Here is a 14,277-nt window from a genome sequence, read left to right on the forward strand (position 1 = left end):
TGAGGAAAATGGGGGATGTTGGCTTATCTGGCGCCCGCAGCTCACAGCCAAAGTGCGAGTGAGCGAGGGAGAAAGGGAGGGTGCACTGGAACCGGCGCTGTTGTTATTAGCATCTGGTGCTAGCTGCTCTAACGGAAGAAGAAGATGTTTCTACAATGATGTGGAGGGAGAGTCCTCTCCAGTCAGACTGAGGCTGATAACTACAGCTCAGTGAGGTAAAGGACTCTGAGTGTTTAGATAGTTCACTTTAGTCTAAGTTATCTCAGTGGGTCTCAAACGTTTTGATCACAATTTATGTAAACACATATTTCCAAGGCTCTCCTTTATAATTATTGGGATAAAACAGGTTTGAAATCATTCCAATGTATACTATAGGACAGTAAACCAGACATATCGTTTTAAACTGGAGAGATAAATAGAATAAAATAGTAAAATAAAATATGAATGAACAACAAAAATAAAATACGTTACATGTATTTGTTATTGGCTATGGGTTATTGGTTATGCTCACATACTTATTTAATTATTCAAATGTAAACCGATCTTTTTCATATGGGTGTTTAGAGTTGTACCCCCTAGATCTAGTCTCTAGTCATTCTGCTTAAAGTGCACCAGATTGAAGCATTTTGCTTTAAAATGTTCAAACATTTCTTCCCGGTATGCCTGAGAAGGCAGATATGCTTGTTTTTCTCAACAAGAACTTAATCGATTTTTTTACCCTGCCCCTCAAAGAATCGGAATTGAGAACCGTTAAGAACCGGACTCGAAAAGTATAATCGGAATCGGAATCAGAATCGTGGAAATTCAAACGATACCCAACCCTAACTGTCCCGCAGCTCCTGCCTCTCTGTTGGACTCTGTCGCAGCGGGGCTACTGCTGTGGTGCGGAGCGCACAAAGCAGACTCTTCTTCAATATTTGGGATATCCATCGTAGCCAGGGTTTACGATCAGTTTTTGGGTGATTTGTACTGAGGAACAAGTATCACATCACGACGGGTGAAAAATAGTGTTTTGGTAACACGGGGTGTTCAGGTAACACTTAAAGACTTTGTTATGGAACGCAAAGCAGAGTAGGGGGCTAGTACACCCTCCTGAGGGTCCGATTGTGGATGTCATGCGAGCATAACATGGTGAAAACAATCAGTCTAAATTAACAATCGGGACGGAAATGTTCGGATTTCCAAAGGGAGGTTCTGTGAATAAATAAAAAATCAAGAACCGAAATAATTGAACTATTCATATCTTAGACTGCACTGTAACTTTTATCTTTTAATGTTTATTTTATTAGCTTTTCTTTTTAATGACTGATTTTAAATGCCATTTTCTTAATGTCTTTCATTTTTCATTTTTCTTTTAATGTTTCTTTTATTATCTTTTACTGTTTTTAAATGCCTTTGTCTGAATGTCTTTCATTTTTGTAAAGCACCTTGAATTGCCTGGTGCTGAAAGGTGCTATATAAATAAACTTGCCTTGCCTTCACAACGAAGGATCACTTCTTCTTCAAGGCAGGGAAGGTTTCGCAGTACGCAGTCTAGTGTCCCGCAGCTGCTGCCTCTCTGTTGGACTCCGGTGCTGCACCTTACTCACGAGACGTTGTAAAAAAAAAAGCAGTAACCACTCCGCCAACGCCACAGTCACCCCCGTCGTGCGGGCCGGATGACAATGTCTGGCGGGCCGGACGTGGCCCGCGGGCCGCCAGTTGGTGGTCACTGGCTTAGTGCCTCAACTGGTTTATTAGCAAACTGCAGTCATGACGGTAGTCTAAAACTTGGAAATAAAATCTCAAAAAGTTTGACTGATAGCCGACACAGCCAATAGTTTAAAGACTCCGTTATCTCATTGACTGACTTTGGAATACCGGAGCGTATCCACCCTCTCTCAGCCCGGTGGCCAGTCTCCGTTCCTCCTGAGCCCTTCCAACCCACTGAACTATATAAACATCTAGTGGGACTTTATTTTTATTTTTATAGAGAAGCAAAACCAAATCCCAAATATCCTGACATTCCTTTGGCCACTGCCAATCTAACCAGCTGGATTTTACAGTCCTTGTTTTTACTGCAGTGAGTAGACCTCCTGGGTGTGGTCCCAACTCACACGCCACAATAAAGTATCTCAAGACCACCTGCACTCCCCTACTGTGCAAAGCCCCGCTTACTTTCTTATATGCTTTATATGTGTTCAATTTTAGGTTGGCAATGTTGTCTTAGGCTGCGGCCCCACGAGGACGAAAACGGCTAAACGCATAGGATTAACGCAAACGCAATCGCAAACGGCTTCCGTCCACATGCAATAATTATCCGGATAGTGTCTGCCCACACGAGACCGCTCCGTTTAGCTCCAACCGCTGGAGAAGCTGCAGTACATATGCCGAGCCTGTACGTGGCGCTGTAACTTCCTCCACAAAAGCAGAGAAGAAGCATGGTTGTCATGGTTGCCCTTCTGTTTATTCTCCGCGGTGGGGGCCGAGGGAACCGGGCAGAGTTTTTCGCCAGTCAACGTGTATTAAAGTTTAAATCTTCCGGACAAAATGATAAAAGTGCCGGTCAAAGGTCTTCTTTGTTATTTATTGAGCTTTAAAACAAATGAATAACGACTCTATATAATATAATAATAAAATACACGGAGCCTCTCTTTTTCCTCCCTCTCTTCGGACAGCGCCAGTGTCTGTCTCATGCAGCATCTGATCCAGTAATGAGTGACCCGGCCGACTGTAAACATAAACATATTTATAACTAGTTTAGGGAGTTTGAGAGGTAATTAAAATAGCTAAGGGTGATGATCTGACTGAAGTGTGTGTTTTGCTGCAGAGGGAGGAGCTGCAGGTGAGCAGAGCTGCGTGTCTCCGTCCTGTCAGATTAGACTTCACTCGCGTTTAGGTCCACATCGAGAGAAAGATAAATAATCTGAATTCAGGGTGCAGTTTACTTTGACGTGGGGGTGAGCAGCAGAGGTGGGGAGAGGCGGGGCTATTGCCTCATCATTATTGCTGTAGATGTTGCACAAACAACTGTAGCATGGTCAATAGCGTCCGGAGCACGATAGCAACTCTGCGATCCGCCATTGTTGTTGTTGTTGGTGGCGAAACACTTCAGCACTGGCGCGGGGTAAGCGGAGGTGAGCAGAAGAGGTGGGGAGAGGCGGGGCTATTGCGCAATCACTATCAGTGATCTGAAAATGTCCGTATAGGGCGCACACACGGAGCTGTTTGACCCCCCAGAGAGTGGCGTATGCATTTCTATCTACCTTGGGACCCGTTGTCGTTTCCTCAGTCGTTTAGTGCCGTATTCGGTCGTCCTCGTGTGGCCGAACGGTCTACATGACACTAAACAGTAACGCAAACGACCGAATTCGTCCTCGTGGGGCCGCAGCCTTAAGACCACAAAACTTTTCTAAAGAGTGTGTAGCGCTTCACATCCGAAGAGTAAGATGTTATCTAGAAATTGGATATTGCATTTTCAAGAGCCATGTAATCAGACATCACAGGGGGATAACTATGTACATGCATACTAGGGCCTGCCTTTTTGAGAAGGATTAAGATACAAATAGAAAAGTCTTAAATATTGTATCTGTACTTCTTTATTATCATCACAATTCTAAAATACAATATAACAATTTATTGAAAATGTGTAAAAAATATTTACTGAGCAAGACATTTTAAAGTTGAAAAATAAAGTTGTCAGTTCTCTCTTGTAAATAAATCTGTTTATTGTGATGGAACTACACTGATGGTGTGCAGAAAGCCTTTGACAGAAATGCTTTATTACTAGCAGCGACAGGGATGGCTGTTTAGTTGTGTTGACCTTGATAGTCTGTGTGTGTCTGCGGACAGATTTTTGTCACAAAACTTAACACTATATAGACAAAAGTATTGGGACACTCCTCTTAATCATTGAATTCAGGTGTTTCATTCAGTCCCATGGCCACATGTGGATACAATGAAGTCTGTCTTTATAAACATTTGTGAAAGAATGGGTGGTTCTAAAGGGCTCACTGAATTCTAACGTGGTACTGTAATAGGATGCCACCGTTGCAACAAGTAAGTACGTGAAATGTCTTCTCTCCTAGATGTTCCACGATAAACTGTAAGTGGTATTATTGCAAGGTGGAAACATTTAGGAACCACAGCAACTCAGCCACGAAGTGGCAGACCACATAAAGTGGTAAAGCCTGTTGTGTTCCAGCATGACTGTGCCCCACAAAGCAAGGTCCATAAAGGCATGGTTGGATGAGTTTGGTGTGGAAGAACTGGCCCGCACAGAGCCCTGACCCCTGACCCCCACCCCATTGGACACCGTTGGGATGAACTAGAACGGAGAGCCAGACCCTCCTGTCCAACATCAGTGTCTGATGTCTACAAACCCTTCCCAGATGAGTGGAAGCTGTTATACTGCAAAAAGGGGACCAACTTCATATGAATGCCTAAGAATTTGGAATGGGATGTCATAAAAGCTCCTGTAGGTGTAATGTGTAGGTGGCCCAATACTTTTGTCTATATAGTGTATGTGCAGTTAAGATAACAAATGATGTCTCCACCAGCTCCTTTTCAAACACCCGTCTATCGATCTGTGCTTACACTGCTTTACTAAAGTCTGTCTGCCAAACAGTTTATTTACGCCACGGTAAGCGTTTTTATTGAAAATAGTTACAGCCAAAAGACGACATGTTACAGCAGAGGTAGTGATAAGTCTGTGTGGGTTTGCTACTACTCACAGTTATCCCTCTCACATTCCACAGTCATTTGACTCCTTAGTCGTAGTAGTGCAATGCCTGTTTTGGAAGTACTTGTTCCTCTGCTCCTCTGGTTACAGATAGATAAGAACTAGGGCTGTCAGTCGATTAAAATATGTAATCACGATTAATCGCATGATTGTCCATAGTTAATCGCGATTAATCACAAATTAATCGCACATTTTTTATCTGTTCTAAATGTACCTTAGAGGAATATTTTTCAAGTTTGTAATACTCTTATCAACATATGAGTGGACAAATATGCTTTATGCTAATGTTTATTATCATTTGAGCAATAACAAATATCCTCATGAATATTAAACACAACAACCTGGAACCTCTCTCATACAATAATACAATACAAATGGTGTGTGTGTGTGTGTGTGTGTGTGTGTGTGTGTGTGTGTGTGTGTGTGTGTGTGTGTGTGTGTGTGTGTGTGTGTGTGTGTGTGTGTGTGTGTGTGTGTGTGTGTGTGTGTGTGTGTGTGTGTGTGTGTGTGTGTGTTGGATCGTTGGAGCTATGTGCAACTCAAGGCTCGAACGGGAGCTGCCTGGACGCTGCAATCATGTTGCGCGCACTATCCGTGCTGAGTGTACAGACTTCTCCTACAATGTCCCACTGTCTGGCTTCCTGCATCAAGTCAAGTGCTCGGCGCAGTTGTGGCGAAATGTCGCTCCTCTGTTTTCATTTAAACAGCTCCTTATATCCGTTAGCGCAGCTAGCTAGCACCAGATGCTAACAACAACAATGCACGTAAGGTCTCTCTCTCGCTCGCTCGGGCCACACACACACACACACACACACACACACACACCCTCCCGGTCCTCCCGATGGCCAGTCGGTGCCTGCCGGTGAGCGTGGAAGTGTGGTCTGCCACAAGCGGGCGGCAGGAGCGGGGCTGTCAGCATCAGCTTGTAGATGGTATTTTAAACTCGATGCGCTCTGAAACTACGGGGCGGCCGAGGAAAGAAAATACACATGCGTTAATCGCGTTAAAATAATTAGTGCCGTTAATATTTTTTGCGTTAACGCGTTATTAACGCGTTAACTTGACAGCCCTAATAAGAACTAATTAACTGTATTGTTCAGGGCCCACAAGTTTAGAAAGCCTAGGGACCAGGCACAGACATTCCCCCAAACTGTTATTCTGAGGGCGTAGATTGACCCACTACTAGACCCTTCTTCAGCCTTATGACCACCTTCTTCTTTGCCAGTTTGTGTTTATTGGGTAGCATTTTCGATATGCACCTTGATTATAGCACATATTTTTCATCATAGGATGAGAAAGCTCAAGATCTACGCTCCTCACCATGGACGCTTGGTCAAGTTTTAAACTGTGGCGGGGGTCATCACTCAATACAAAATAATGTAAGACATATTTTGCACTTCTTCAGCTTCAGAATCAGCCATGTTATTAACAATTCTGTCAATAACACATTTCACAAATAGATTTGTGTATCTGTTATATTTGGAAAGTTCAGATATCATTTTGTGACAGGTGCATGAGGAAAAGGTGCTCAAATCAGGACCAAACAACAATCACCTTTAAAAGGTCCCCCATTATAGTTTTTTACAATGATACACTATAGGCCTCAGCTGTAAGACATGTCTCTGAAGTATTTGGCTGAAACACCAAACAGATCGGTGTAGCATCCCATAAACCCCTCCGTTTTCAGCCATGTTCAAAAAGTGCTGATTCTCTGTCTGTAGCTTTAAATGAGCTGCTGTTGGCCACGCCCCTCTGCGAAGTGATTGGTTCAAAACTAAAAATGGTGCTCTAGGAGGAGATTCAGGTGATAAGGTGGGCAGGTGTTACCTTGTTTGGTTTGGGCTAATGGTTACACAAGCCAACAAACTGTGGGGACATCATAAAGTGGCCAATCTGATCAGCTCCTTTTCAGACAGGTTTTTATATAAATGGATCAGGATATTTTGTCCTGGAACTCCCTGAATCCCTTAACAGAGGGGACACATGTTTATGTTTAAAAGACATGAAACGCTGAGAAATGCTGTGTCGTGTCAAAGTAGTCTCAGTGAAAAGAATGTAACCCTCGATGGACTCCTTTTCCCTTCCTGCCATTACACATCCATGACAAAAACGATTTGTATCTTTTCTCAGTTTTCCACATTTTTGTCATAAAATCCCATCATCAATCAGAGCTGTTACACGGATGATTATTGTGCAGGCTGGCTACCATTTGTATCAGGTTAACTTTAGGAACATTCACTCTAAGTAACAGGCCATTTGTAAGCTTCTTCCACACGGGGAAGGGTATCGTGCACATACACATTTCTTCAAAATCGTGACAAATCTGTTATGAAATATTTGCTGCAAACAAAATACATTTTCCATTGTTTGTCATCATGATGACTCACCCTTCATGAATGAACTCCTCCAGAGCAGCACACTCAGACACCAGCTGAGGACACTGGCAGCGCAGCGCCACAAAGGACAGGATGGGCAGCAGGTCATCTGCACCGCTGTTCACCAAAGGAAGGAAGTTGGCGTTGAGATCAAGTCAAATAAGTAAATAAATACAGCACAGAGTCAAATACAAATGGTGACATTGAAAGAGTATGATGGCATGTGCTCCCCAGAGGTCTGGATGGAAACTACATAAAAAGAGCGTGTTCAGGGATGGGAAGGATACAGCTCTGTTCTCCCTCAATGATCTGATGGGAGGTCAAAGTGCAGCCTTGGAGATGATGAGAGCCTGATAGCATGCTCCCTGTGTGCAGACACTGACCATTTGTTTATCAGGACTCACACGCAGGGCCAACGGCTTGCTTGCTAGTTTGCGTGAGAAGGTAGGTTTCTGGCCCTCCACTGACCCGGCCGCATGCAACTGGATACTCTCCTCCTGCAGGATTGTGGAGGCGTGGACAGCCTCTTGTAACCACTGAGACCTCACAAGCCTGCATTATAATGTTGTGAGTTCACCGCAGTAAACACAGACACTGAAACTGGTGTCTCTGCATTCCAAGGATACAATGCACTCTCCCCACATGCATGCACGCTGATTTTAATGAGAAGATTAGGCTCCATTATGGGTAATGGAATTTATTTCATATTAGTGAAACGAGTAAACAAGGGAAAAAGGAAACGGAGGAAAATGTAGCAGCACAATAGAAAAGAGAAAGAAAGGGTTGTAGACAAAAGAACACAATAGAACAAATGAGCTCCCAGTTGGTCGAGGACAAAGAACTGACAAGAAATGGAAATGCTGTTGAAGAATTAAAGAGGGCAGTGAGTACAGTACGACACATGTGTGTGTGTGAAACTAAAGTGAAAGGCAGCAGCAACAAAACAAAACAATGCTAAGCGCAGGTATGCAATATATACAAAACACACACATCCCTGATGAACAGAACACTGTAGCACCACATTGCATCGGAACCAGGCCTGGTAAAAACACGCTGTGTGCAGTGACACACAAATGCAACCTGTATTTAGATGGACAACAAAAAAGCATTCACATATACAGAGAGCCATAAGTCAGTTTGCTCCTGAATGAAGGTGTTATTTCATTAGAGCTGCCAGTGGCCACAGCGAGATATGCCATTATGAAATGATGAGCGAGTAGCTGTTCCTGTAATAAAGCTGCAATGATTTGTTTTACCAAAGATAATCAAGACTATATCCTGAGATCTCAGACTCTTGGTTTCAACTAAATAAACGATTCCTTCAGATCCCTTCCAGGGTTTGGCCATGTTTGAGTCATGCTTCCAGGTAACAAAACAAATTCCATGATTCACTTTTGATTTGTTGTACCAGCACGTTGTTACCAGATTACTGTACACCAGAGTACACAGAATAATCCCTTAACGTCACAACCTTTTGGCAGACAAAGCTTCGAGGAGTCATGCCCGGTCAACTCTACTGTTATTCCGCCGTCTCTGATCACTTCACAGATATTCCAACACAAGCAGACAGATATGGAGCAGGAGACATAGCCAGTCTCAAAACTTTAAGGGTTGCTATACACACACACACACACACACAAGATTTTACAAGCCTTAATGATAAGTTATTATACACACACATATTATATGTGGTTTTGTTAGTGACATCCTATTGGTTAATTGTTGAATGCCCTGTTCAAAAATAATCTGACTCATAAAGACTGGCTTTCCAAACAACCCAGTAAAAGCTTCTATTTTAGATTTCCATCCACTTTATGAAAGTAGCTCTACATTTGTTTACAATCATAATTATCAGAGGATAATATGAAGCCACAAACAGAAGAGCCACAATGGAACAAACATAAATGGATGCTGAAGACAAAGTTAAAGCCAAACTGTGTGCTGTCCACAATGTGTGCTACAACCCACTGAGCCTTTGTCAAACCCTCTGTGGATCATCACAGATTTCACAAAAAACTTTCCCTGGGTCTGCTCCAAACCCAGACAGGTCGACCCAATTTCAGGCCTGGCAAGGAAGAGGCATTCTATAAGGGGACAACAGAGCCGGGAGAGCCCCTGCTGTGCCGGGCCTAACGGAGCACTGATGAGACCTGACAGGGCTGCTACCCAGGCAGAGAGCCGTGTTTGGGTTCTTGCACTGAACAGTCATTCCCTCCCCAGCATCAGCATGGAGTCCATGGAGAAAGGGCTCTTATTTTGAAGTTTAATGATGAGTTTGAATAACGAATAACTACACTGTTCTGTATAATCTTATTAGATAAATCCTTACACTGTTGTATTGTATCGGTTTAAATATCATATTTAAAGTGTGCCCCTCAGTCCCTCAGAGTGTATTTGTATTTGCTTCAGAGACAAAGAGTTTGCTGTTATTGCAGCTGATGGATTACTCACATGGCAGCTGTTTTTGGTGTGGAGTCCACATCATGAAGACACCTGTAGTCCTCAGCGCAGGCACAGATCAGCCGTAATGTCCTAACTGTAAAACAAAAATCACACAAGAAAAAAAGTGTATTAATATAATCACAATATGCAGATCCAAAAGGTAAAGCCCACATTTCCGCGATAACTATCATCAGTAAATCAGCGAAATCAAGTTCCAATGACATGTCATTTACATTACAGGATAAACTGAGACTTTGTTCTAAACACGACTGAAACTGGAAATCAGGTCATGGAAAAGATACCCATTTACTTATTTGTAGTTTCCTTCCACTGAGGCTATAGTTTAGAGCATATTCGTTTGGAGAAAAGTGAAGGTAAATCTAACTATACATTCACAGTAATAAGACCAGAAATTCACTGCTGAAAAGATTCATCAGAAGGTGTTTTAGTAGGCTATAACACAAAGAGGCTTCCAGGGCTGTACCCGAATATTCGTTCGTTCATGGGCGTCGCAGCCATTACATGAGGGTGGGACAAGTCCCCCCCACTTTTTCAAATGATTAATTTAGACCACCCCACTTTTACCATGTAGAAAGTCCGTGAATCGGTCTCTCCACTCGCCGCACTTTGTAGAGCGCTGTGTCAGTGCTTCACTATCAAATCCATTCCACTTGCTTATTGTGAGAATGCCCAAATCAATGAAACTCCGTACCATGTTTTCACTGCTACTTTGTACCAAGGCAGATTCTCCCATAGCGCGCGCATGTTCAAGGACTGTTGTCATAGTTGGACAGCTCAGATCTGTTGTATGAAGCGATGCCGGTAGGGGAGGTAAGGCACACACCAAATGTTCAGGACATTGTTAATACAGTAAAAATCAAAGCTGACGATCTCTTGGTTTGATATGTTTTCTCCCCCAGACAACATGGACATAAGAACACTTCAAAGAAGAGGAAAGTAAGTCATCAGCTGGTAGCAGTTAATCAGTTAACAGTGATGGCGGCGTGGCGTCTCACTTCTGGAGAGGAGTTTCGTCTTTATGTCATGATGATAGAGAGATACAAATACTGAATAGTTTAGATGAGAAAAGGCATGGAAATGCCAGGTCACTAGTATTTATCATGTAAACAGGGAACATGAATAACCCCATCTCTCTGTGCTCATGTAAACACCATGATGTCCACGTAGAGACGCAGTCAGTGTGTTTTACTGGAGCCTCAGTTCGATAAGAGATTATTTTCTGAGTTCTTTAACTTCGTACTCTCTCTCAAAATGGTATTGTGCATTATGTTTTAATTATACTTCTTATCATTCAGAAGCTGTTTGTGTGTGTTCATGTTTTACATGTGCTTATAGGCCATTTCCATCCCAGTGTTCAGTTAACTGTTTATTTTCTGTGCACATTACAGACTAGCTAATATTCTACCTACTGCTTGGGGCTTTGAGTCTTCAAAATGTCCAATGTCACAGACTGGGACTTACTTTAGAGTCAGTTGTATTTACATTCAGTATGACCTGTTATGATTCAATGTGAAAGAGTATATTGCTCAATAAGTAATGATCACTTCACCACCTCTCTTGACATCTAGGCGCTTGAGAGTGAGTCAGAGGCAGAACACAGGGACAGTGGAGAGAGGTCTGTTGCTGAGGTGAGTGATGAAAGGGAAATGACAGTTTAGAGTCAATTGTGATGTGGACTTTCATCCCAGAGTGTTAAGGAAATCAGTGGGATATTGAACAGGAAACATTTCAGTCAAGGGGCATCATGTGACCAATATAGACAGAAGAGCAACATTTATTTGAACATTTAAGTCGATACCATTCCCAGGTGAACTTAACATCTGTATGGAGTCAGATCAGTCTCAATATTAAAAAATTCTCACAGAAGGACTCACAAATTTATTTTGCGATTTATATATAAACGACTCTCCACAACAATATCTCTCAATGCACTCACACATATTTATTTTTGTATATAAATGTACAAAAAATGGACATTTAAACTGCTTTTTATTAATTCAAAGACGGCTCTGAAGAATTAATAATCAAATATATTTCCTTTCTTTACAACTGGATGAAATTACAAAATGTACCCATCATTTTCCTCATGCTAGTATAGCCACAAAGAAGTATCAAACCACCTAAAATGCACCAGAATACAGGAAATCTATTTTTTTTTTTTCGTGGTGGGGATCCCCAAACCCCCCGTTAAAAATGTCCCCCCCACATTCAGGATGCTTCCTACGCCCATGCGTTCGTTGCAGTCTTATTCGGGTTTGAATTTCGTTATTTGTTTAAAAAAATAAATATATATATTTATTGAAATCTCCAATATCAACGTAAGAGCTTGTGCCTCTTCGGGGGGTGCTAACACTTAACCATAAAGTTATCGTTTACTTTCTCCGTCTTTATATGTAGATATTTCTCCATTAATCTTTGTCACGTTGTTTCCATAGCAACAACAACTTCCTGTCAACAGCGCTAACTCTCCTTCAAAATAAAAGCATGTCCATACAAAATAGGAAGCCAAGCCAAATTACACTTAAGACATACACAACTGCAACAAAAGTAACACACACAATGCAATATCCTTTTCAATTTCAAAGAACACACATTGGGTTGTATACATTAACAAATAACTATAAAACAACAATACTGTAGAACAGGGGTACTCAAACTTTTTTGTTAAAGGTCCACTTGTGAATTTAATACAAGGTCACTGGTCCGGATCAATGCCAGTAAAGTCACCCTCCCCCCCCCCCCCCGGAGCGGAGCAACGAAACCGAAATTAAGAAGCAGTTTTGGCGCGCTATGCATGGGGCCCCCTTGAGGGGGTTTCCCGACATGTCATTGCAGTAGATTAAAAGGTGTTTCATGTTGTCGTTGCTGTGGACCTTCTTAATCTTTTTTTTGTTTTATTTTTTTTTATATTTTGAAATTGTTATGTTTATTCTGGTTTTTATCTTTTATTTTAAATTAATTAATTAATGTTATGTTTTGTGAGCGATTTTATATGTATCTCTCTGTACAGCAATTTGGTCTGGAGGTTAATCTACCTTATTTGGGGGGCCCCCTTCTGGTCCAAGCACTTGCCTGTCGGTAAACGGCGACCCTGTATACACACACACATTCAATACATACATACAGTATGATGGCTTGAACTAGTGGGAGAAATGGCACTGTTTGTCTGTAGTCAATGCCTTGAACCTCGGCAAAATTGGCATTAGAAGCATTAGAAAGTAAAGGTAAACTTGCGGTTAACTTGCGGTCTGCAATGCGTGTCATGCTCGCGCACACAAGTAAATATATATGCACGTTCATTTCTCACAATGCGTCAGACACAAGAAAATATACATTAAAGGGGACCTATCATGCAAAATGCACTTTGTGATGTCTTTTATACATAAATATGTGTCCCCGGTGTGCCGGGGAACTCACGCAGCGTCAGAAAATAAAACCCTTTCTCTTTTCCTCCGTACCCAAATCTTTTAAAAATAGGGGTACAACGAGTGGATACAGATTTGCTGCCGATCTGTCGTCAAATCGGCGGCGGACCCACAGAAAATTGCTATCAGAAACAACGCCTGACGTGTTTTGGACGTAATCTCGTCTTTGTTTACATTAGCAAGCCTCGCTAACACTCCAAGCTAACCTCTACTGTAGAGCACATTAAAATGCAGGAAATAAAAAAAGGAACTCACCTTGTGATAAACCCGCAAGAGAAAAAGCATTTGAGCGCCATACTGTTTCAGAAATAATCTTTGATGTGGTTTAGAACAGGATGGCAGCAGCATTTAACTTTATCTCCTGTAGAATTCTCATAAGGCATTAGCTCCGCCTCCTCTTTTTTTCTTTTTCAAGCTAAGGACCCAAAATCCGCGTTTCTCTAACAGGGCTGCAAAAGAGGGGTATGAGCAGTATGAGGCATGGCTACAATGGGTGAACTGTTTGGTATTTTAAGCAAAAAACTTCACAGACATGTTTTGTATAGGCATGGCCCTACAATATATGTTTCCAATATAGCATGATCGGTCCACTTTAATTTACATCAGAATCAGAAATATATATATATATTTTTTTAATGTTTATAAATGGAACACAGGGTTCGGTCCGGATTGATTTGCAGTTCGGTCCCTGACCCTGCTGTAGAATAACAAAAAGAATGCCGTGAATAAACCGAAATACACGCGTTGAAGCAGTTCGCTGCTGATTACTACGAATATTCGCTGCTGATTACTACCGAATATCCGGAGCCCGAAAAATAGTATTCGGGACAGCCCTACAGGCTTCCTGAGGGAATCACATAGTTCATCTAAGAGTTTAACACTGCATAGAGAAGAACTTGCTGCTATATTCTGGTATACAAATATGTAGGAAACCGGTACAGATGATCTGGCCGACATGTCGACTAATGTCAAATCTACCTTATATCAAAGATATCATTTTAAAGGTTTTTCAAAATTGACGCTTGACAATTATAACACATTGAGCTTACTGTAGGGAGTAGGCAGTTTGATGCTGCAGGATGTAACTCCACTGACAAAACAATCCTACTTCAAAAACAAACATGTTATACTAACTTGCTTGTGTGAACTAAATGTTACACTTTGTAATACCTTCTGAGGCAGGCATGTCAAACACAAGGCCCGCGGGCCAAATCCGGCCTACCATCTAATTTTATCGCAACATTCACACGATTCAAATATATTTTTCAAAGCTTGTCAAGGCATTTCTGCCATC

General features: G+C 41.9%; 1 protein-coding gene across 5 annotated transcripts in view; it reads right to left on the minus strand.

Moving 5' to 3' along the window:
* Positions 1–14,277, minus strand: part of vps9d1 (VPS9 domain containing 1) — a 60,902-nt gene that overhangs the window by 16,870 nt on the left and 29,755 nt on the right. For 4 of the 5 annotated variants that reach the window (XM_034087514.2, XM_034087515.2, XM_034087513.2 and 1 more), the window contains exons 14-15: positions 9,547–9,631; positions 7,108–7,212 (exon numbers count right to left, since the gene is read on the minus strand). In XM_034087514.2, the coding sequence (XP_033943405.1) occupies positions 7,108–7,212; positions 9,547–9,631 (190 nt within the window). Of the gene's footprint in view, positions 1–7,107; positions 7,213–9,546; positions 9,632–12,593; positions 12,650–14,277 lie in introns of those variants that run through there. The other variant, XR_004552496.2, reaches the window with a different exon arrangement.

The sequence above is a fragment of the Pseudochaenichthys georgianus genome, chromosome 7 (genome assembly GCF_902827115.2).
Source record: "Pseudochaenichthys georgianus chromosome 7, fPseGeo1.2, whole genome shotgun sequence".
NCBI lineage: Eukaryota > Metazoa > Chordata > Actinopteri > Perciformes > Channichthyidae > Pseudochaenichthys > Pseudochaenichthys georgianus.